Genomic DNA, 22,421 nt, shown 5'->3' with positions numbered 1-22,421 from the left:
TGATTGGTTAAGCTTAGTTTCTGTTATTCCTAGATATACACATTTAAAAGAAATAAGCTCAAGTTAAATTTCACTTTTGTTTGCTAATTCATTCAGGGTTGAAAACACTTATGAGGCCTACCTTGTTTCATCTGTTCAGAGATTCTTTGGGCCTGATCTCTGTTTTAATTTACTTTAGCAGGACTCAGAGTAAACAGTCTGCAAGCTTGCACGGCCACAGTCTTAACCTGACCTTGAACCCTCAAATCCCAAACCAAAGAAGTTTTCTCTGGGCTGACCACAAAACTTTTGTAGTCTTCTAACTCATTCATTCATTCATTCATTTGTTCGTTTCCATTCCTCATTGCTGTTCATGGAGTTAAGTCAGCACAGGGGATACAGGAATGAGATGCAATTGTCAGTTCAGACCTCTAAGCCCACAGAAGGTGTGTTATGTTTTCCTTCTTCACCATTCCTTTTTCAACGCTTCTCACCAAATCCTCAAAACTTCCTCAGGTCACTGAGTTCACAAGCTAGATCCCCTCCCCAACGCACATAGTGTCTTTCTTCACCCCTTCCCTCTGCAGAACAGTAGCTGGCTTCAGGAGTAGGGGATTTCTCTCTTACAGAGACTTTGTGTGCCCGGAATCAATGCTTCTGTTAAACCCTTACATAATGTTTTCAAGGTCCATCCATGTTGTTGCAGTACTTGCTGTATTAGTACCTCATTCCTTTTGATGATAATATTTCATTGTATGGATATATTTTTGGTTGTCCATTTATCAGTGGATAGACATTTGATCTATTACCACTGTTTGGCTGTTATGAACAGCTACTATAAACATTCATGTAGAAGTTTTTGTGTGTGAGTGTGTTTTCATTCCCCTTGAGTACATAACAAATAGTAGATCGCCCGGGTCCCATAGCAACTCTGTTTTCCATTTTGAAGAACCACCAAATAGTTTTCCAAAAGGTCTGCAACATTTTACAATATGTCACCTGTGATATGTGAGCGTCCTCATTTCTCTACAAACTCTCCAATGTTTGTATCGTCTTTTTGTTTATAGCCATCTTAGTGGACGGGAAATTTTATCTTGTGGTTTGAATTGTGTTTATCTATCAACTAATGATGTTGAGCATCGTTGTATGTGGTGTTTGGTCATTTGTATATCTTGAGAGAGATGTCTATTTGAATCCTGTACTCATTTTGAAGTTGAGTTATTCATCTTCTTAGCGTCTGAGAAATGTTAGGCCACATAATTCCGACTTTCATTGTTTCACAGGAGAAATTCACCGCACTTGGAATGGGCATTCCTTCACATGTAGTCAGTTCTCTCTGGCTGTTTTTAAGGTATCTTCTTTGTCTTTAGTTCTCAGAGTTTATTTATGTTGTGTCTCAGTGTGTATTTCTTTGGCTTTATTCTATTTGAGATCAATTCAGATTCTTGGATACATAGGTTTATGCCTTTTCCCAAATTTGAGAGGTTTTAAGCCATTTTTTATATGTTTTCAGTTCAACACTGGGATGCCTTTCCTTCTGGGACTCTGATGATGCCAAGTTAGCTCTTTTTTAAATGTCTCAGATTGCTGAGGTTCTGCTCATTTATTTTCAGTCTATTTCCTCTCTGTTGTTCAGACTGAATACATTTGGATCTGTCTTCAAGTTCACTCATTCTATCCCTGTCATCTCTACTCTCCCATGGAGTCCATCCAGTGAGCTTCTTATTTTGGTTATTATATTTTTCAGTTCCCACATATCCTTTTGTTATTCTGCTACTGATTTCTAATTTAATTCCAATAGCTCTTTTGAGTTTGTTTTTCACTTTTTCCTTTTCTTTATGATGTTTTGTGACATAGAGAGTTTTTAAATTTTTCATTTTGGCAAATCTCTTCGCCTTTTCCCCCTATGATTTCTGCCTCTGTTATTACTTACATATGTCTTCCATGACCAGGATTGGGTCTTTATACACCTATTGCTTTAGTTCTTTATTATTTTCTCATTTAACGATTTTCTCTTTAAACCCATTAAAATTTATTTTACAGTATGAAAAGGGCATAAAATAACCTTTTTCCAAATAATTAAATATGCTCTTATAAAGAAGTAAATTAGGCCAGGTGTGGTGGCTCACACCTGTAATCCTAGCACTTTGGGAGGCCAAGGTGGGAAGGTAGCTTGAGGTCAGCAGTTTGAGACCAGCCTAATCAAGAGTGAGACCCAGTCTGTACCAAAAATAGAAAAATTAGCTGGACATGGTGGGGCACACCTGTGGTCCCAGCTACTCAAGAGGCTAAGGCAGGAGGATCGCTTGAGCCCAGGAGATTGAGGTTGTGGTGAGTTATGATGATGCAACTACACTCTAGCCCAGGTGACAGGGTGAGACCCTGTTCCCCAACCCAGGAAGGAAGGAAGGAAGGAAGGAAGGAAGGAAGGAAGGAAGGAAGGAAGGAAGGAAGGAAGGAAGGAAGGAAGGAATTAAATAATCTATTATAGAGGAAGCATAACTACTGGGAGAATATAATTTATAATAAGCATAATAAATGTTCTCAGAGAAATAAGGACAATATTAGAATCATGAACCAGGAGCAAGCAATAGTGGAAGAACAAATTAGAGATATTGACTTTCAAAAGAATAATTGTGGAAATAAAGAACTCAGTGAATGGAATGACTGGCAGAAGGATGAATGGATGAGGGAAAGACCGAGTCAAGGAACACTTCCTAACACTCAAGAGTGTTAGGAAGGAATAAAGTGATGGGCAGTATAAGAGAAAAATTAAGAAGTATTGAAGAGAGATATATACATGTCTATCTTGGCATGTATTTTATGTCAGATTCATGACCATTTGTGCCAAAATAATGAAGTCTTAATAAGAAATTTCTGTTTGCAAATGTAGCCCCTAATTACTATGTTTAAAAAATTCTTTGAAACTGTAACCATGTTTTTAAAACTTTAGGTTAGAATTCCTAAGGACTTCATGGGAGTGAGCTGTGCCTTCACTCCACTTGGCAAAATTGGGATTAACAGTGAATGCAGCTACATTGCCAGGTAGTAAAAATAGCTCACTAGTTCCATACCTATGTCACCTTACCCGATCTGAATGGGAGCAGACTGACAGGGCAGTTACTTGCTAGACTAGTATTAGTACCTGCAGTCTGGACATGTACAGTGGACCAACCTAATGTCCCTTCCAAAGGTGGAAATATTTCAGTATAAGTAAAGAGAAGGAAAAATAGTAGCTGAGGATAAAAAAACATAGATATGTCAATATTTCCTCAAGAAGTCCCAGAAGGGGGGGGGAAAGAGTAAATGGAGGAGAGAGACTATTTGAAAAAATAATATTGAGAATTTCTCAGAATTAAAGAACTATATAAGACATAAGATTGAATGTGTTCAGAGAATTCCAAATAGAATGGATAACTAACTACCCTACATTAAAGATTTCAAGGAGAAAATTATAAAATATTCTAGAGAGATAAAATAGGCCAGATAAGATGAACAAATATCAGATTGCAAGTATCAAATGTTTCCCTAGCAACACCAAAGGTAAGAAAACAATGTAATATGTTCAAAATTTTGAGGATATACACCTCTTTTGGATATTAACTTATGACATAGAATTTACCACAAGCTTGAAAATAGTGGTGAAGGAAATGAAGGCAGTTTTGAGGCCAAGGATATTAAGATAAAATGTTAAAAATTCATAGCTAAATGCTACCTCTTAGCATCTGATTGAGGAAGACACATTTTTGTTCAGTCTACTTTTATCCCACTACTAAGGTTCTTTAACTGAATCTCAATATTTCTGTACTCTAAGTGAACATGTCCCAATCCGTTGCAGTTGTATAAATTCAATAAATCAAGAGAAGATTGGGTTCAGCTATACACAGCTGAAAACCAAATAGCAGTGGTCCAATGTATGAGTCTTTACATTTATGTATTATTTTAATTCTGAAAATTCCAAGCATGCAAAAAAGTAGAGAAAAATGACACATCTAATCATTATGTGCCACCACTCAACTATGTTTATTCTAACCTCCCACTTTCTGTTGGCAAAACTGTTCCATGGGTGGTGCTGTGTACCTCACATAGACTCAGAGGAAGCACATAATCTCTAGTTGTCTAAATTAGTGGTTCAGGTAATACAAGCTGACAGCATTAATTAAGTGTCTGATCCTCTCATATGGCCCAGCTAATCCCACCTGGGCATAAATCCTGCAGGAAATTCCACAAAGGAATATGACTGAGACATCCACCGCAGCATAATTTGTGATATGGAAAAGTGAAGGCAAGACAGCCTACGCCCCAGAGCTCTGGATGGCGCACTGTGGGGATCAGCTCTCGCCTAAAAAGCAGTGAGCTGGGTCTGTGCGGCCAGCAGGAGTGAAACGAGTATAAGAAAAAGGCATATCACGATTTCTTCTATGTCAGTTCAATGCAGTCACAGAAAAAATCTGCATGTTTAATAAGAATACATTCCATTTGAAGGTCACACATCGAACACATTGAAGTGGCTGCCTCAGAGGGAGAGGCAGGTGTAAATAAGGAATGACCTTAAAAAAAGAAATGAAGTGAAAGTGGTGCTTCGCACAGGTAGGTGATGGTCATACAGCTTGAGCTGAGATATACGTGAAGAAACTTCTAGGTTTGACATTCCCCCACCCTACCCACCCCCGAAATAAAGGAAAAGACAACGGCTTGTGTTGTCTATTGGGTGGCCTCTTTCGGGACTGGTATCCAGCAGTTGTATGCTGGTACCTCATACTGGCTGTCCATGGTGGACCCCAAGTAGGAGTGATCAGTCCCAGGCCTTATGAATGTCACCTGGTCCGATTATGACTCTGCCTTTTCCTTTTTCTTCCCGCTACTCCCGAAAAGCCAGACTCTTAATCAAAAAACAGCAGACTGATTCTCAAACAAGATTAAGCCTGCCCATGGTCACCGCCAAGAATCTAACATTGTACCTGAGGTCTCAGCCAAGAATATTGGACAGGAGAAGATACTAGAGTTAGAAATAGAGAATTTGGATTGTCACTATATGCAGATTACTATTGTATGCCTGGAAAACAAAAGAGAATGAAAGATCTGAAAGAGAATTTAGTACGGTCACAGAATAGGGGCCCGTGTCATGTTTTTATGAAGTTTTATTGGAACACAGACAGCTACACCATAGATGTAGGCCAGACTTTGGTAGTGGACACTAGACCAGCATTTTCAACTTGGGTCACTTAGCTAATGACTGAGCCTAGTGACTGCCCAGCAGTTCCATCCAAACATGGCTTCATTTTCATTTAATCCTCACAACTGCTGTGAGGTAAAACTTATCCCCAACTTTCAGATGACGCAGTTAAGGACATAATTCATTACAGTCCATTGAATTACACAAGGTCCCCATATACATCCTGAAAGAGCATGAATGGTGGTAAGCCTTTGTGAGGGACCTAGAACCCCTGAACCATGATCTAATCAAGTACAGCTGACATTGTTGAACGCTGCCTCACGCCCTGCTCTCCTCTGGGTCCCTTGTGTGTGTCACCTGACTTAACCCTCAAAAACATTCTATTGGGAGGCTACCACCACTAGCCTCACTTCACAGATGAGAAAACAGAGGCTCAAAGGAGCAAAATGAATTGCACGAGATGGCACAAGTAGGAAGTGGGAAAGGGAGCTTTGCACCCAGGTTGGCTAGCCAGCCCTAGGCCCCCCACCCTTTTAACCATCCCTTCTCAAGACCTCTCCCTGGAAGGGTGCATGTGCCCGCAAAGCTTGGCATTCACTTTTGGGGAAACATGAGCTCCTAAGTCCACAGAGGGCCCAGGAGGCCCAGGCCATGCTTGGCCCAAAGCACCTCTCACTCCAAGTCCCACAGCTCACCCCGCCCCGCTCTGCCTCTCGCACTCACCCCTTCTCCAGCCTAAAACCTCCTGCCCGAGGAAACCTCCCTTGACTGTCGGGGCTAAGAGACCTGCTCCAGCAGCCCCTCACCGCTGAACGTGCTTCTAACTCTGCCTTTTGATGTTTCACAGATGTGATCACCTCTCCTGTTCCCTAAAAACACTCACCCTGCATTCACCTACGGCCGATTATTCTGTTTCTTCAACCTGATTTTCTCTTTTAAGCAAAGAATTATGTCCCATGTGAAACACACACTTTCAGACCTGGGCCGTCAGACCGTGTTTATGGATGAATATTTTCGCCTCCTACTTCAGGCTGCCGCGTCATCTGCTCTTCCTTCGATGCCTCTGGTTTTCTTCTTTCACTTCTAAGACATCTGCAGGGGTGCTGACAGGAGCCTGTCTCGGATTCAATTTTATCATTTATTTTTGAGTCATTTCTAATTCATGAGGATACCTGGGATGGGAGGGGAGGAAGGCGCATGTACCGCACGTTCTCGGCTGTGCGGTATTTGGTGAGCAAGTCCTCCCTTTTCGTGTTTATTTTTTCATGGTCGAATTAGCTAGTCATGCATCTTCTTTTGCCATACAGTTTTGCAGTCAAAACTGAATGTAAAAAAAAAAAAAGTAAACTGAGGTTGTGTTTGGGATTACATTTAAAGATGTTTTAATGTGGGAAAAATTAACCTCATTGTAATATTATTGTCTCGTCCAAGATAGGGATTATTTCTATTTATTCAGATCACCTATCATTTCTTAGCATTTTAAAAGTTTCTCCAAAGACATCTTGGACTAATTCTTCTTAGAAACTTTATAGATTTTGTTGTTGTAATAAATAGTATCTTATTTTGATTAGATTTTTCTATGTGATTGCTCCCGATAGAGAACTACTTTTGATATTTGTCACTGGATCTTGTACCTGGCAGGCTTGCTAAACTCTCTCGTGAGATCCAATAATTTGTTGCTTCAGCCTGTTTCTTTCCAGCTAGATTCCATCAGCTGAAAATGGTGAGTTTTTCCTCTTCTCATCTAATCTTCTTTTTCCCCTACCTGTTCTCCTTTTCTTCTAGCGTTGGCCGGGACCTCTAATGCTATACTGAGCATTAGTGAGCTGGGGAAAGCCTTGGTTTAAGTTTATACTTTCTCCACTCAGTAATATTGATGATAGTCATTGGTATGCAATCACTAGCAAGTTATATCTTCCTATGTATATTTTAGTAAGAGCTTTTTCTTAGTTTCTTAGGTTATAAATGTTTTGAACCTTCCCCAAATCTTTTTCTGCATGAGCTGACTTTTCGTTTTCCTGCAGTTTAATATTTTGGCTCATTTACATTAATGGAGTTTCTAAAGTTGAACAAGCCTTTCAATTCTGGGATAAAATTCTGCCTAATCATAATATACTCTTTTTAAATACACTGTTAAATTCAGTGGGATAATTTCATTTTGTTTTTGATTCCATGTGCTTCAGAGAAGTGAACCTGTCATTTAATTTTCTTGTATTACCTTAACTGCTTTTGACACGTTGATGACACGGGCCTTTTCAGACAAGTTTGGCAACTTTTGCTTCTTTTTTTCCCCACCCCCACCCCTTATCCAGCTTTTGCTGCTATTTTCTGCAATGTCCTGTATAAACTATGAACCAAATGTTTTTTTAAAAGACTGCCGATAACTGTAAATCCCCCTGAGCCTTTGAATTTTCTATGAGAATGGGTCTTTATCAATCATGTTGATTTGTTTCATATGTATTAATCTATTCAAATCTATTTTTTCTTGTGCTAATCTTGACTTTTGTATGTTTTTAAGGATTTGTCCACTTCTAGAATTTCAAGCAAGATTTTGCTCAGGATTTTTTTTTTCTTTTTTATTTTTTTTTTCTTTTTTATACTAGTGTCTGTCTTGTGTTAGCTCAGGATTTATTTACTAAAAAAATCTTTGTAGAATGAGTGTGCTTATTTTCCTCTTTCTTCAGTTGGTTCTTTTTTTTTTTTTTATTCAGGGTCACTGAGGACAAAACATCTTCTTATATGACAAGCAAGGCCACACAGATGTTGTTGCCCTTCAGATACTATAAAATAACTTTGTTTTTGTAAGTAGCAAAGGGAAGTAATTATTGTCATCTAAGGCAGTGTGGCATGTTCTCAACCCAAGCTGCACATCTGAATCACCTGAGTAACTTTTTAACCAAATGACTTAACCCAATGGTTCAGTCGCTCTGGGCTGCAGCCTGGCTTGGATTTTTTTTTTTTTATTTCAGCATATTATGGGGGTACAGATTTTAAGGTTTCAATAAATGCCCATTTCCCCCCCTCTCCCCAAAAGTCTGAGTCTCCATCATGACCATCCCCCAGATGATGCGCATCTCACTCATTATATATGTATATACCCGCCCCCTCCCCCCTCCCCCCTGCCCAATACCCTATTACGTAGTACCTATGTGTCCACTTAGGTGCTACTCAGTTAATACCAGTTTGCTGGAGAATATATCTGGTGCTTGTTTTTCCATTCTTGGGATACTTCACTTAGTAGTATGGGCTCCAGCTCTAACCAGGAAAATATAAGATGTGCTATATCACCGTTGTTTCTTAGAGCTGAACAGTTGGTTCTTTATTTGTATCTTCTTTTGACTTGTCTTGACAAATGTGCATCTATTTTATTAAACTTTCTTTTTTTTTTCTTGAGACAGAGTCTCGCTTTGTTGCCCAGGCTAGAGTGAGTGCCGTGGCGTCAGCCTAGCTCACAGCAACCTCAAACTCCTGGACTCAAGCAATCCTCCTGCCTCAGCCTCCCGAGTAGCTGGGACTACAGGCATGCGCCACCATGCCCGGCTAGTTTTTTCTATATATATATTAGTTGGCCAATTAATTTCTTTCTATTTATAGTAGAGACGGGGTCTCGCTCTTGCCCAGGCTGGTTTTGAACTCCTGTCCTCAAGCAATCCACCCGCCTTGGCCTCCCAGAGTGCTAGGATTACAGGCGTGAGCCACTGCGCCCAGCCTATTTTATTAAACTTTCAAAGAATGAATTATCGGCTTCCTTGCTCTCCATTTTTTAGATTCATTTAATTTATTTCAGCCCTCGCCATGGTGATTTCCCTCCTCTACGTTTCTTGGGCTTGCTCTGCTGCCCTTTCCCGCCTTCCTGAGCTCAGTGCTTAGCTCGTTCATTTTTACCCACTTATGTTTTCCAATAAATGCATTCCCAGCTATCAGCTGGCTCTGTTAATATTAGCTATGCCCCATAAATTTTGATATGTGGTATTTAAATTATTAAAATGTATTTTATTATATGTAATAATTCACATAAGAATATATTGGTAAATATTGTTTAGTTTCAAAATGTGCTATTTTATTTTCATGTCTCTTATGCATTCCCAATTTTGTTGCATTAAGTTGGAGAATGTGTTCTGTGCCATAGCGATTCTTTGGGATTTCTTTAGGCTTCTTTCATGTCCTGATACAAGGGCTGCTTTTGTACATACATTCCCCGTGTTTGAAAGACTGTATATTATCTGCTTTTATTCAGGTAGAGAGTTATTATATGTGTGTGCATGTATACACACTTAATACATATTTATAACTAGAGTATTTTATAAAATATTCACAATACATTTACATAAATGAAAACATTTTGAAATATATAAGTACATATTTTATGTATTTGAAACTAGTATTTACTGAAAAGTTTAATTTATACTTATCATATACTCTTATAAGTATATACCATAATGTATATAACACATTTATAAAAGTCATACAGTGGTGCAATACCTGGAATGTCTTAGCAATCTGGTTTAGAATGTTGGCTCCTCTGTGTGGTTTTTGCCACATTGGTCTCTGATCCCCTGAGAGGGATGTGACTCCAAATACATGTGCCAATGGTTTACTTCTCCTTGCATTTCTGATAATGTTGCCTGGTATATTTTATGGCAAAATATTTAGGCACACTATGTTTATGATGGCTGTCTTTTCATATTTGAGTTTGCCTTTTATCAGCATATATCATATGTCTTTGTCTCATAATATTTTACCTTAAATTCTATTTTGTTAAATACTAAGAGAGCCGTTTAGTTTGTTTCATATTAGCCAGCTATATTTTTCTAACTGTTTTCTTAACCATTTCAAATCTTTTTTTAAGTGTATCTGTTGTAGGTAATATATTATTGGAATCATTACAAACTCAAAGAGTCTCTGTCTTTTTCTGCATTTAATCCACTTAGATTTATTGGAAATACTTTTATATTAGGACTTATTTCTGCCTTTGAATTTCATTTTTTCCATTTACCCTGCTTTACTTTTTTAAAAACCCTCTTCCTATTTTCCTTTAGATAGAGTTTTATTTTGTTGGTTGAAGGGTCCACGTTTTATTTGCTTAACTTGAAGACACGTCTATATTGATCACTCCCTTTGCTACATTGAACTTATCAATATCTACATGTTGCCTCTCATGAGACAAGCATGTAACCAACTTTTCATGGGCCTCTGCTGTCTCCTCGTCCTGCCATGTTGTCATTGCCTAGATTTTCTACAATGTTATTTTTTCATGGTCACAGATATATTTTGTCTTTTTCTTCACTTTGCTGCTAGCTGCTTTTTTTCTTCTAATAAAAAAGACAACAGTGTGCTTTACCAAAGTGTTTGGCCACACCTACTTCCTCACCTCCTGCAGCATCTCCAGGAGTTGTTGCTCATCTTAACCGAGTCTTCCTGCAGCAGCCTTTGCAGCGGGGATCTTTGCAAGCTGCAGACCTCTAGGGCCTGCGAAGTCAGAAGGTCTCGTGACCTCACACTGGAACGACAACTTGGATGGATAGAAAATCCTAGATACAAACTTCTTTTCTGTAATACTTGAGAAATATTGCTCAGTTGTCTTCTTGCATCCAGTGTTCCTCTTAAGAAGTTTGATGTAATTCAATTCCTGTTTCTCTGTAGGTGATCTGAAAGCCTTCAACATTGTTTCTCTGTTTTTGATGGCCTCACATTTCACATAATGGTTGTAGGGGTGAGAGAGAGTGTGTGTCTGTCCGTCTGTCAGTCTGTCTCTGTGCATGTTTCCAGTTTTCTCCTCTTGCCAAGGTATGAGTCTCTTCAATCTTGAGGTCTTTCCTTTATCTGTAATTCTGAAAAATGTACCTTGATTCTCTTCAAATATTTCTTCCTATCCCTTTTGTCTCTCCTGCAGGGAGAGACAGTGTGCGTGCATCTACTTTTGTCCTTCATGTGTCCCAACGTCTGCCTTTTCAGTCTCCTGTCCTTTCCAGGAACCATCATGAGAAGTCCTCGCTCTTCCTCCAGTCCGTCCTCCAGCCACGCTGCCCTGTGCTTACCACGTCTGTGGCAGTCTGCGATGTGTCTCACAGCTGGTGTTACCACTCAGCTCTTTGTAATGGTTCTCCCAGATCCACGTGCTGACTTTATGTCCTCCCTCATCCCTTAGCTAGATGGATCCTGTTTCCTTGCAATGCCTGCGCCATCAGCTCCCACAGTTGGGCTCCCAGGATGCTGCTCCGTGGTGTGCTGACATTCGGTAGAGGTCGCAGTTCACAGATGTCCAGTCATGCTGGCTTGTGAATTCAGGTTCCTCTGGGGCGATCAGACACCCAGAGCGGTGAGGGGAACAAGTGAAGTCTGAATCCCCCGCCTAGTGAGTGTGGGAAGTGCTCCGGAGGGCTGAGCCCCAGGGCACGGGACCCCTGAGATCCCCATTGGCTGCCACCCTCATCTCTGGTTAGGATTTCATCCTAAACTCCCTGGGAGATGCACTCCACACTCTGTAATGTCCCTGCCTGGCAGTTTGGAGCAGGAGCGCCTCAGGGGGCAAATGCACACTGGCAGGTGATCCTCTGTGTCCATCAGTGTCTAACAGCAGATGAATGGGTAAAGAAAATGCGGTGTATATACACCATGGAATGCTATTCTGCCATAAAAGAGAATAAAATCCTGTCATGTGCAGCAACATGGATGAGCCTGGGAGACATTCTGGAAAGTGAAATAAGCTGGGGAATAGAAAGATAAAGAATGCATCTTCTCACCCATATGCAAAAGCTAAAAAAAGCTGATCTCAGAGAAGAAAAGAGTAGAACAGAGGTTACCAGAGGCTGGGAATGGCAGCGGAAAAGGGGGGAGAGGCAGAGCTTTGTTAAAGCATATGAAATTACCAATGACTCGTGCTATCTATCCCCTTTTGTTTGAGGGTGTGGGACAAGACTGCAGGGAGCTGGCAGCTTTGGGCAATCTTCCTTTCATTTTCTGTGTAAGTATTAAACTATTTGAATCTAAAGGTGACTTATTGTATCTTTACCAGCCAAAGCACTCAGCCCTTGACCTTGGCTCAGCCTTGTCTTGGGTGCTTGACAAGTCACAAATGACAGACTGAAAGAAGATATTTGCTGTGTTTAAAACTTACCTTGGATAAATATCTAAACTAACCTTGGAGTTATTAGAAATCAACAAGCAGAAGAAAGGAAATCCAACAGAAAACGGTCAAAAATAGGGGATACACTGCAGTAAAAATCCACCTGCCCGGGAAGCCCATAGATGTTTGGTCTTGTTGTTATCAGACAGATACTAATTGTACAACATGGAGCTGTCACTTTGGGCTCATCAGATTGGCAAGAACACGAAAGGCAGACAACACTCAGTTGGTGAGAACATCAGAAAGGGGAAAGCCCCAGCCCTGCTGGGAAGAATGCAACATAGCCCAGCATTCTAGAGAACAATCTGGAACTCTATGCGGTATGAACATGTGGATATCCAGCACCCAATGTCCCGATTCCTGATGGAAGCTCTGTTATGGTTACTGTACTTTGTGTTGCCTTTAGGAAATATTTGCCTTTGCCAAGGTCGTGTTTTTTATATGTTTTTCTAAAAGATATATTGCTTTCACCTTTCATACTTAGGTCTCTGATCCATTTTGAATGAATTTTGTTGCATGAGAAAGAGGTAAACGCCTGTTTTACGACGTGGGTGTCCAACTGGTTGTCACCATTTCACAGAAATGGTGGAAAGACCCTTTTTCCCCGTTGTATTGCAGAGGTGCCTCCGTGGCAATCACATGACTGTCCGTGTGTGGAATGTTCCTGAACCTTCTATCCTATTCCTTTCGCCTATTTTGATTTATGCTAATTGGTCATGTACTCTAGAAAAATTTTGGCATGGGCCCTTCAGGAATATGAATGGGGATGTTTATTTTAATCTTTCGCTTTTTGTTTTTCTGTTTGTGTTTCTGTGTGTGTGTGTGTGTGTGTGTCTACATGTGTGTATGTTTGTTTGTTTTAGGGTAGTAAGGAGTTGAAACAGGTTAGGTTTTCATTACTAGGGGGAACGCAAAAGTAAAATCTAATACTGTCCATACATTATATGAAATCTTACATACCAGCAAAAAAAAAAACCCACAAAGATTTAGATTTACAGATAGCAACAAAAGATACTCTCAGAAGTACAATATTGACTGAAAACTTACAAAACACAGCTACAATTTTCAAAGAGGTTTAAATCATGTCTCTTATACAGACAAAATAAACACATGTTAAAAATGTTATTTAACTCATACTCCATAACTTATACTCATGCACATGTTATAACCATTAAAAGGGTCAAGAAACAGAAATTTATGTGGAGTAAGGAATGTTGAAATGAATTGCATGTGGAGGCATCCAGTTGTGGGTTTGTTTTGCCCCCAGAGCAGGGAAAAGAACGGAGAACAGAATTTGCTTGTCTGTCAATAAGTTGTAATTGTCAGAACTGTAAAATCACTCCCATAGAATCAGAATGAGATATCACAAGGAAGAGAATGCAATATACAATGCTGAGTTTTCAATTTATTTGCAGGTTTCTTTATACAACAGAGCGAAATGTGTAAAAAAAGACAAAGTACACAAAATCAAGTCTATATACTTTCAATACTCTACATGCATGTAAGTAAATATATGGAAAGTGCATTGAAAGGATATATATGAAATATATTTATTAAGAAGACACCTGTGGGAGAAGGATAGAGGTGGAGCTAGGGATAAAGGTGGGAAAAATTTTGAAACACATTAAACCAAATGAGTGGTAAAGTATTTCCTTTGATGACTGTGGACCATGAAATAAAAAGTATGTCAACTCAGTTTGGGACACTTGAAGATCTTTAAAAAAAAAAATGGCCGGGCGCGGTGGCTCACGCCTGTAATCCTAGCACTCTGGGAGGCCGAGGCAGGCGGATTGCTCGAGGTCAGGAGTTCGAAACCATCCTGAGCAAGACCCTGTCTCTACTAAAAATAGAAAGAAATTAATTGACCAACTAAAAAATATATATACAAAAAATTAGCTGGGCATAGTGGCGCATGCCTGTACTCCCAGCTACTTGGGAGGCTCAGGCAGGAGGATCGCTTGAGCCAGGAGATTGAGGTTGCTGTGAGCTAGGCTGACGCCACGGCACTCACTCTAGCCTGGGCAACAAAGTGAGACTCTGTCTCAAAAAAAAAAAAAAAAAAAAAAAAATGAAGCAAAAGCTGAAATAAAAACAAAGCATGTTCACATATTTTTGTTTAAAATCGACCCTCTCATCGAGGAGGTAGATGTTCCTTTATAACATAAATGATGGGACTGAGTTCCAGCCTGAGAGAGGAACTGACTTATGCAAAAGTGCCCAGTATGCAGGAGGTAGGATGGGATTCCCCGCCTGGCCTTCTAATGCCAAATGTCATATTCTTTTCCCTGCAAATCCAGAAGGGGGATGATTGGGCTGGGAGTGCCTGGACGCTGGGGACAGGCAAGGACTCTGAGTCTCACTGAGATGAATGCAGTGAAGTGGGCAGTCGTGCTGGGTGAGGGTCTCTACACAGCCACGCAGGGGAAGAAAGTAGAATGGAATGACTGCTCCCCTGCCAGCCCCGAAGAGGAGTCTGGTCCTTGAAGACAATCCTCCACCCCAAAAGAGCTGCCTTCGGTTCCAAAAATAATCATTTCTGACTTTACAAGGCTTGGAAAACTCTCAGCTTACAGACTGTTAAACCGCAACTATTTTCAGTCATGTGACTGCCGTGGAAGCTGAATTTTCCCAGGGTCACTGAACTCCTAGGGATCGTGGGTTTCCCAGGAATAGATTAAAGAAGATTGATGGTAATAAGAGTCATTTCATTATGATAAATACCAAGAAGTATCAAAGAAAAGTGCCATAAATTCTGGAAGAGGAAACAACAGGAATGTTTTCTGTGTATCTATGTTATTTTACACCTCCACTGTATTATGTAGCACATGATGTCCCATGTAGCGTTTTTGGCAAATGGGAATTTGTTGATATAACTTTTCTCCAAGATAATAGAGCTTATATGGCATAGCACAACAGAAAATCGATGGTTATTTTTCACTTAATCACATTTGCCTTTCATTGGCACAAAACTCTAAAATCTGAACTATTTTAATTTCAGCTGCGGCTGAGGTTGTTTGGGTAGATCCTGTAAACTTGCTAGACACTCATTCCCACCTCCTCCTCTGGAGCCTCACTGCAGAAAAAGGTCAGGATCAACCTGAAGGTCAGCACAGCAGGCAGCTCAGGCAGGTCTGCAAGGGCAAAGGCAAGCATCGGCTCCCTAGGTCTGACCCTCCTCAGTCCACAGGGGTGTCTGCCAAATGCTGTGCTCTGAAGCCCAGCCTGCTCCCTGCCTCCTGGCCATGGGAGCAGCCAAGTTGGATTTGCACACGTGGAAGATGGGGCCACCAACTTTCCCATGAGCCCCAAGCCCACCCTTACCCCAAAGGACTCTGACAAGTCTCCTGCCTCTAATACTTGCCCACCCCACTCGTCCTGCACGTGGCTCCTTGGGAAGTCTGCACTGAGCACCTCACTCTGCACCAAAGGGCCCAAGGGAAGCCCTTAGTGCTCCCCATCGCCTACAGCACACAGCACTTGCTGACTCGGCATTCAAGGCTCTCCACAATCTGAACTGACTGTCCTGCTTTAACCCATCTCCTCTCTCCACTCAGCCAAATTGTCCACCTTGGTAGAGAACACACTCTGTATGTATGTGTCTCCACTGCCTGCTCCCACACACACTCCCTGGCCCAGAATGAATGCCGCCCTCTTCTACACTCTGTAAGGCCCCTGCTACCTTCAATGTTTCTCCTCCTCCAGGGAGTTTCCTCTGTCACTCACCTCTGGCCACCAGCGCTGGGTATCTCTCTGCTCATGTGGTCGTTAGAGCTGCTCTGTAGGGGAGGATGTGTACCGGTCCTATTCTTCAACTCCAGGAGAGAGGCTGCTGATGCTCAGACCCCACGCACAGCTTGGCCGCGTGTTCTAGGTGTGACGCCTTGTCAGCAGGGGCATAACAGGCCTTAGGATCACAGCTCTGCGGTCTCTGGCTCCTTTCCTCTGGGGCTGGTGGATGGGACATTTGCTGCCTCGAAGCAGGGGCATGAAAGGGGCTGGGGATGGAACACAAGTGCAGGGTGTCTGGCCCGCACAGGTTCAAGATGCCCTGGGCCTGCCTAGAGCAGGAGAGAGTCCCCACATGGTCCAGCCTGGCTCTGTGGGGTCCGCAAGTGAGGCATGAACTTAGGACCCCAGCTCATCCCATAATATTACTCTGCTTTGCCCTGGCCTCCGTGCAGTGGCCCTCACCCGGACGCAGCTCACTTGCGATCCGGACCGTCGTTTAGAGCTTGCTGTGTCCGGGCAGTGCCGCACTCTGGCAGAGACAAATTCTCTTCAGGGTCTTGACTGAGACCAGGTCCTTACTGGGTGCCCAGATACTGCTTGAGAAGGATGGGTTAGCACACTCTGGGCTCGCCCAGCTGTCTGTACACCCTCCTGGCTTAATCTGCGCCGGAAAGAGACTCCCCAGGTGTTTGGAACAACTTTTCTTTTCCTATAGGCTGAGCAGCTCTCTCCCACGGTCATGACCATAGCATTACACTCTGGTTGGAGAAGAAAGGTTCACAGGGTCCTAAAAGGTCAAAGGTGGAAGTACATGGTGGCAGAGCCAGCCCTGGGACCCAGGGCTCCTGAGTCCTCTGCCTGTGTGTGCCTGTGACATCTTGCTGGTGTCAGCTCCAGGGACTCACAGAGCGAGCCTGGCCTAATTGCTCAGCTCCCAGTGCCCTCCTGCACCCGGCCCACCCCGGCGCTCGGGCCTGCTCACAGGACCCCAGCAGCCCTCCTGCTCTCGCTCCGAGCCGTCATGGAGCTGGTCGGTCAGGCAGGGAGCCTCCTCCTCCTCCCACCTTGGGCTCACCTCGGTTCCCACTCCCAGCCCCACTTCCCGCAGTGGGGTTGGGTGGACAACATCCATCCTCTCCAAATCTCATCCCATCGTGCAGGTTCTTTTCTGTGGTCAGCCACTGCCCTGCCCTGCCCAGCCCACCTGGAAAAGCGAGGAAAAAATAAAGAATGATTTCCCCACCATCTGCGGCAGAAACGTCCTCTAGGGGGCCCTACCCCCACCTCAGAAAGACGCCTCCTCCTCTGCTGCTCTAACCTAACTGAAAAAGCAGCGGGACACAGGCACCCTGTACCGAGGACTGTTCTAGCACGCCTGCGAGATCTGTAATTCCCTCAGGCAGCAATAATCTGTAGCAGATGCCGTTTCTTTGGCCGCATTGCCTGACGTTTTCTCCAATTCCTGGAGAGAAAAGAACGTGAAGGTGCTGTCGAAACACCACTGCATGCTATTTGTGGTTTGATGAAAATAATTATATTTATTCTATCCTTATTCCACTTGATACAGCTCTCATTTAATCATACGGGCTCAGTCTTTCTCTATCATTTCTCTTGTCTTTATTAAGGCTTGGGTTAAAGAAGTGGGCCAAAATCCAATGATGGAGGGCCCTAGCCGTCCCCTGGTGCCTGGAGTAGGCCACTGTTGCCAAGTGTAAACTATAGGTCCTTTATTTCTCCAAACTCAGTAAAGACACAGGAAACGAAAGGGGCAGAGCCATCAAATGTCACCGTGGGGAAGCCCACTGACAGGAGTGACAGAGGCCTAGACAAAAGGTGAAGTACTTGTCCAAGATCACTAAGTATGTGCAGGGCACACAGGAATGGAGAATCCAGAACCTTCTCTTACGCAGCAACGGCCGCCCTTGCCTTTGCGGTTTAGTACCTCCATAGCACACGGTACTAAGACCAGACTAATAAAATGTCCGTGAGCCGAGGCCAGCTCCACTGGCTGCATAACTGATTTGTAACCAGCCTGTCGCTCACTGATATCACTGGATGCTTCTCAAGGACTGAGGGATTCTGTTCTTCTATCACAGGGCTTCAGTGGGCTCCTACAGTCCTGTAGGACTGGCGCTGTCCCTTTGCTTGGTCAACTGTGTGTAGATCTCATGAAGTTCAACTTCAGCCCAGCTCTGCCCTGACGTTCACGTGTTCGGGTCAGCCACATCCAGCTAGCAGGAGAGCAACACTCTGTGGTCACAGTGGCCTCTTGAACTCACCAGCCTGGAAGGACAGGTTTGTTTTGCTAGAGGCAGAAGCATCAGCTCCTCTGTCCCTGTTCCAGCTCCCCACGTGGGCAGACAGGCTCTAGCAAAGGAGGAGGGGGAACTCGTAGTGCTCCCACCAAGCAGGAGCAGGTGGAGGTCAGTGAAATGCCCTTCATGCTGCCCTCTGATGTCTATTCCTCATCTACTGCTTTTTATTAATAAATCCCTTGAGAAAGGGAGCAGCTGTGTATTGGCCACTCAGGGACCCTTTCCCAGATTCACCAGCGATGATCAGATGGGTGTCTGTGGGACCCCGGCTGTACCACTCACCTGCAGAATGACACGGTGAATAACTTAGCCTCCGGAATGTCCCCTTGCTCAGCGGGGACAGCAGTGCTTGTTCCACAGCAGGGAGACTGACAAATCCAAGGCTCGGCACACGGTACGTGCTCAGTTACCCGCTTTCTCCAGCAGGTTCTCTGCCACAGGAAAGGTGACTTTTGAGATCACCTGGTTCAGCTTCCTTGTCGTACAGGTGAGAAAACTGAGGCCCAGGGATGAGCTATGACTTTCTCAAGGTCACAAAGCAACAGAGTGGAAGACCCAGGTGCCCTGATTTCGGGTCTGGAACTTTCCCCGTTGCTCTGCGCTCTCTCTCTCAAAGTGGCCCCTCATGACAGATGAGGTCCCAGCCTGTTATCTGTGCCTGAAGCGACCCTCCCTGTTCTCAAAGTTGCTCACCTTTGCACCGTACCTGCTGAGTCTGATGGTATGGGACAACGGGGTCCTGAAAAGACGGTGGATCACGCACTGGTTCAGCCCCAAGTCCTCCCTCTGGAGCTCTGTCACTGTCACCCTGGTTATGGCTTCAGTGGGATAATCCTCCAGCAGGTACCTCCCTGCCTGGGCCTGGTTGAGGTCTTCATTTCCAGTCTCTGTGAGCGCCAGAGTCTCTGGGGGACCTGGCCCCTCACCCGCTGCCAGGCCTTCAGGCTGGAGGCGTATTTCATGATGCTGTAAGGACAGACCACGGTCAGCTTCTTCCCTTTCAGCGGGCACCCCTGCTCCTTGGTTTTGTCTGCAGCACCCACTCCTAGAATGGAGAGTCGGGCGCTTCACCGAGCAAATGTCACTTCATCTGTCACCCCTGTACCCCCAGCCTCAGACACACCACAAACGACCACAGATGAAGAGTATTCATAGCTCCATCAAGCATGAAGGACTGATTTAGGATTTCTATAATTGTGTGTGTGTGTGTGTGTGTGTGTGTGTGTGTGTGTGTGTGTACAGCAGCAAGATACACAAGCGTGTGGAGCAAATACGGCAACGTATCTGTCACGGGTGAACGTTTGAGTCCAGGTGATGAGTTGATGGTGGCTATGCTTTCTACATTTTGTAGATTGGAAAATGTTCGTTAAAAAAAAGGTACAAAACAATTTTGCCAGATTCACCACCCATTTTCTACTCTACCTGCGATGGCCCAGGTATGCCCCTTGCTTCCCAGTACCCAGTCCTGTGTATCTGCCCCTGGGGTCTCCCGGATGACACTCCTCCCTCCTCTCCACCCATACCCATCCCGATTGGTCCCAGAGAGGGGTCTACCTGAACTGTTCCAGCTGCACTCATCTCTTTCTCCTCTCCACCCTCAATGTCACGATCACCCTGCACCTCATTACATCATCACCCCCAGCCATAATTTTTAAAGCAGTTATTATGCCTAAATACTAAGCCCAGAGCTTTCTCTCTGCCTTCTGTCTAACCCTTAGGACAACCCTCTGACGCGGGCACTACCTACACATAAATACCTATGAGTAGGTGCCTCTGACAAGTGAGGAAACTGAGCCTCATGGAGGTTGAGGACTTTCTCAAGGCCACATATGTAGAAAGTGGCAGAGATGGGATTTGCACCCAGCTCTGTCTGATTCCAGAACTCTTGCCCTCTTTCCCACGCTCCCCCTCTGTGCCTTGCTAGAGTGGCTTCCACAGCAGTTGTTGCTACTTGGCCCGTTGTCGTTATTCACCTTCTCCTCTGCTGACGCCTCCTCTGCACAGTTCCCGAATAGCCCCGTGGGGGAATAGCCCCGTGGGGGAGCTTTGCCCGTCGCCTCTTCACATCCCCCGCACACCAGCGCAGCGCTGCGGGATTGCTTGGTTGACTCCAGCTCATTTTTTCAACTTCAAGATGCACTAGAGGAACCTCCAGCTCGTTTCCTTGCCCATCCCTGCTGGGTGGGGGACCAGTGCAGGCACATCCACCCCCTCCCTTTTCCCTGTCCTGTCGGTAACACAGACCCTCCTGCTCCCGTTCCAGTCCATCGTAAGAAATGAGAGACAACTGCTCGCCCTTGTTCCTCTGCTCGGCTGTCTACAGCCTTCTACCTGTGCCCTCTCCCCAGCATCCTCACCTGCTCTCCTTACCTGAGACACGGAGCAGCAGCAGCAGCAGCTGGGGCCACCCGAGAGCCCTGCCCCCTGCATTCTATCCGCTCCCCAGGTGCACTGCCCGCCGGCCTCCCAGGGCCTCTTCCAGTTACTGGAGGATGTTGCCCCACATGGGTGTTTACCATCTCCCCCGGGAGGCTGGGCTCTTACTGTACAATTGAGAAACCCTGGGGGAAATGTGACAAGGGGGAGCAGCTCAGGAAGCTGCCAAAGAGGAAGAAAGGAGCACTGGGTGCCCCTGAGACAGCTTCCTTCCCATTGTCACTGTGTCACAGTCCTAATGGGACACGGTCAGTAGCTCCCCATTCTGCACCATGGCAAGTCTAGATCCACCCACCTGAGGTCCCCACTGCTCCACTCACTTCCTCGGGTCACCAAGACCTCGTCATCACCGGCCACTGACCCCTACATGCTGCAAGCCCTCAGGCCATTCTCCCCAACTGAAACACTACGATGCCTCCAAATTTTGCTCACCCTTCAAGGCCAGGTTCAAGCCTTTCTGATAATCCAGCCTGTTTAATCTACGCTGCACCATGGTTCTTATGTAGGGGCTTATGGCTGGCTCACTCAAGAAGCTTGGTACACACGCACGTGCCCAGGCTCCACCTCCAGACATGCTGACTTGGCAGGTCTAGAGGTCCCGGAAATCTGCATTTTTTAATTTCAGCATATTATGGGGGTATAAATGTTAAGGTTACGTATATTGCCCTTGCCCCTCCTCCCCCCTTGAGTCAGAGCTTCAAGCATGTCCATCCCCCAGATGGTACACATCACACATTATGTATGTATATATCCATTCCCTCCTCCCCCCTCCCACCTGCCCAACACCTGATAGATGTTATTCCTATATGTCCACTTAGGTGTTGATCAGTGAAACCAATTTTCTGGTAAGTACATGTGGTGCTTATTTTTCCATTCTTGGGATACTTTACTTAGAGCTGCGGTTTTTTTTATATATTTCTTTTAAAGATGGGGTCTTGCTATGTTGCCCAGGCTGGTCTCAAACTCCTAGGCTCAAGCAATCCTCCTACCTCAGCCTCCCAAAGTGCTGGGATTACAGGCAGGAGTCATTGCACCTGGCCAGAAATCTGCATTTTAACAAGCAGCACAAGTGGTTCTGAGGCAAGTGGTCCAAAGAGACCATGCCTGCAAGAGCTCTGTGTGAAGTCAGCCAGACCTCATGGCTTCCCCAAGCTATCCAGTCTCGGCCAGGCAGGCAGACCACAAATAAAAGAGAAACAGCAGTATACACCATGGATTAAAGTGCTATTGTGTACCAGGTGCTTTACTCAGCTTATCTCATTAGTGCTGCCAACACTGGGAGGTTTTGTAATGAAAGTTTGTCATCTTTGGGCTCCCCAGCACCAAACACATTTTCTGTTCCGGGGACATGCCCCATTGTGTGAGTCTCACTTGGAGGCAGAGCTCTCTGCTTCCCCTTCTGCGCAGGGTGGAGGCAGATGTCCCTCCCACCCTTCTTGCTGGCAGCTGTGTTGCAGGCATGTGACTTGACCCAAGCCTGGTCACATTCGTGACTCTGCCCAGGATTCTAGATCCTCCAGATGAGGCACCAGATACAGGGCCAGCGGGGGGGGGGGGGGGACTTACAGAGAGGCAATTTAAGCAGAGTCCAGCAATAGCATGGTGGCAAGAGATTGGTGGCCTCAAGTGGCCAGGGCAGTGATCAATGGCAGCATGGCCA

At 44.4% G+C, this 22,421-nt stretch overlaps 1 protein-coding gene across 3 annotated transcripts; it reads right to left on the bottom strand.

The window, feature by feature from the left end:
- Positions 1-13,094: 13,094 nt before the first annotated feature.
- LOC109730772 (uncharacterized) lies at positions 13,095-21,422 on the bottom strand. Of its 3 annotated transcripts, none has more exons than XR_012919329.1 (6): positions 20,696-20,941; positions 19,019-19,291; positions 18,608-18,756; positions 17,086-17,214; positions 16,005-16,276; positions 13,095-15,412 (listed from the first exon to the last, which is right to left on the bottom strand). XR_012919329.1 is itself a non-coding variant. In XM_076003370.1 (6 exons), the coding sequence occupies exons 1-6, from the start codon at positions 20,842-20,844 to the stop codon at positions 16,090-16,092; spliced, it is 1,086 nt and encodes a 361-aa protein (XP_075859485.1). In that variant the 5' UTR covers positions 20,845-21,422; the 3' UTR covers positions 13,095-16,089. The 3 variants fall into 3 exon arrangements, 2 of the variants coding, with proteins under 2 accessions (XP_075859485.1, XP_075859486.1); XM_076003370.1 differs by adding an exon at positions 20,215-20,413 and having other exon boundaries at positions 13,095-16,276; positions 20,696-21,422; XM_076003371.1 differs by lacking the exons at positions 13,095-15,412; positions 16,005-16,276; positions 17,086-17,214 and adding exons at positions 17,311-18,293; positions 20,215-20,413 and having other exon boundaries at positions 20,696-20,894.
- Positions 21,423-22,421: the final 999 nt, after the last annotated feature.

This window comes from Microcebus murinus, chromosome 5, assembly GCF_040939455.1.
Source record: "Microcebus murinus isolate Inina chromosome 5, M.murinus_Inina_mat1.0, whole genome shotgun sequence".
Taxonomy (NCBI): domain Eukaryota; kingdom Metazoa; phylum Chordata; class Mammalia; order Primates; family Cheirogaleidae; genus Microcebus; species Microcebus murinus.
This window is presented reverse-complemented; position numbering and strand designations above follow the sequence as displayed.

Excerpts from the sequence above, each read along its gene's own strand:
- LOC109730772 (XM_076003370.1), bottom strand. The coding sequence starts at position 20,844 with ATGGTAAACACCCATGTGGGGCAACATCCTCCAGTAACTGGAAGAGGC. Across the intron at positions 19,292-20,214 it reads GGGGGAGCGTGGGAAAGAGG|CATCATGAAATACGCCTCCA; the intron begins GCAAGAGTTCTG and ends CTGTCCTTACAG. Across the intron at positions 16,277-17,085 it reads GGCTGGGAGTGGGAACCGAG|CCCCTTTCATGCCCCTGCTT; the intron begins GTGAGCCCAAGG and ends TTCCATCCCCAG.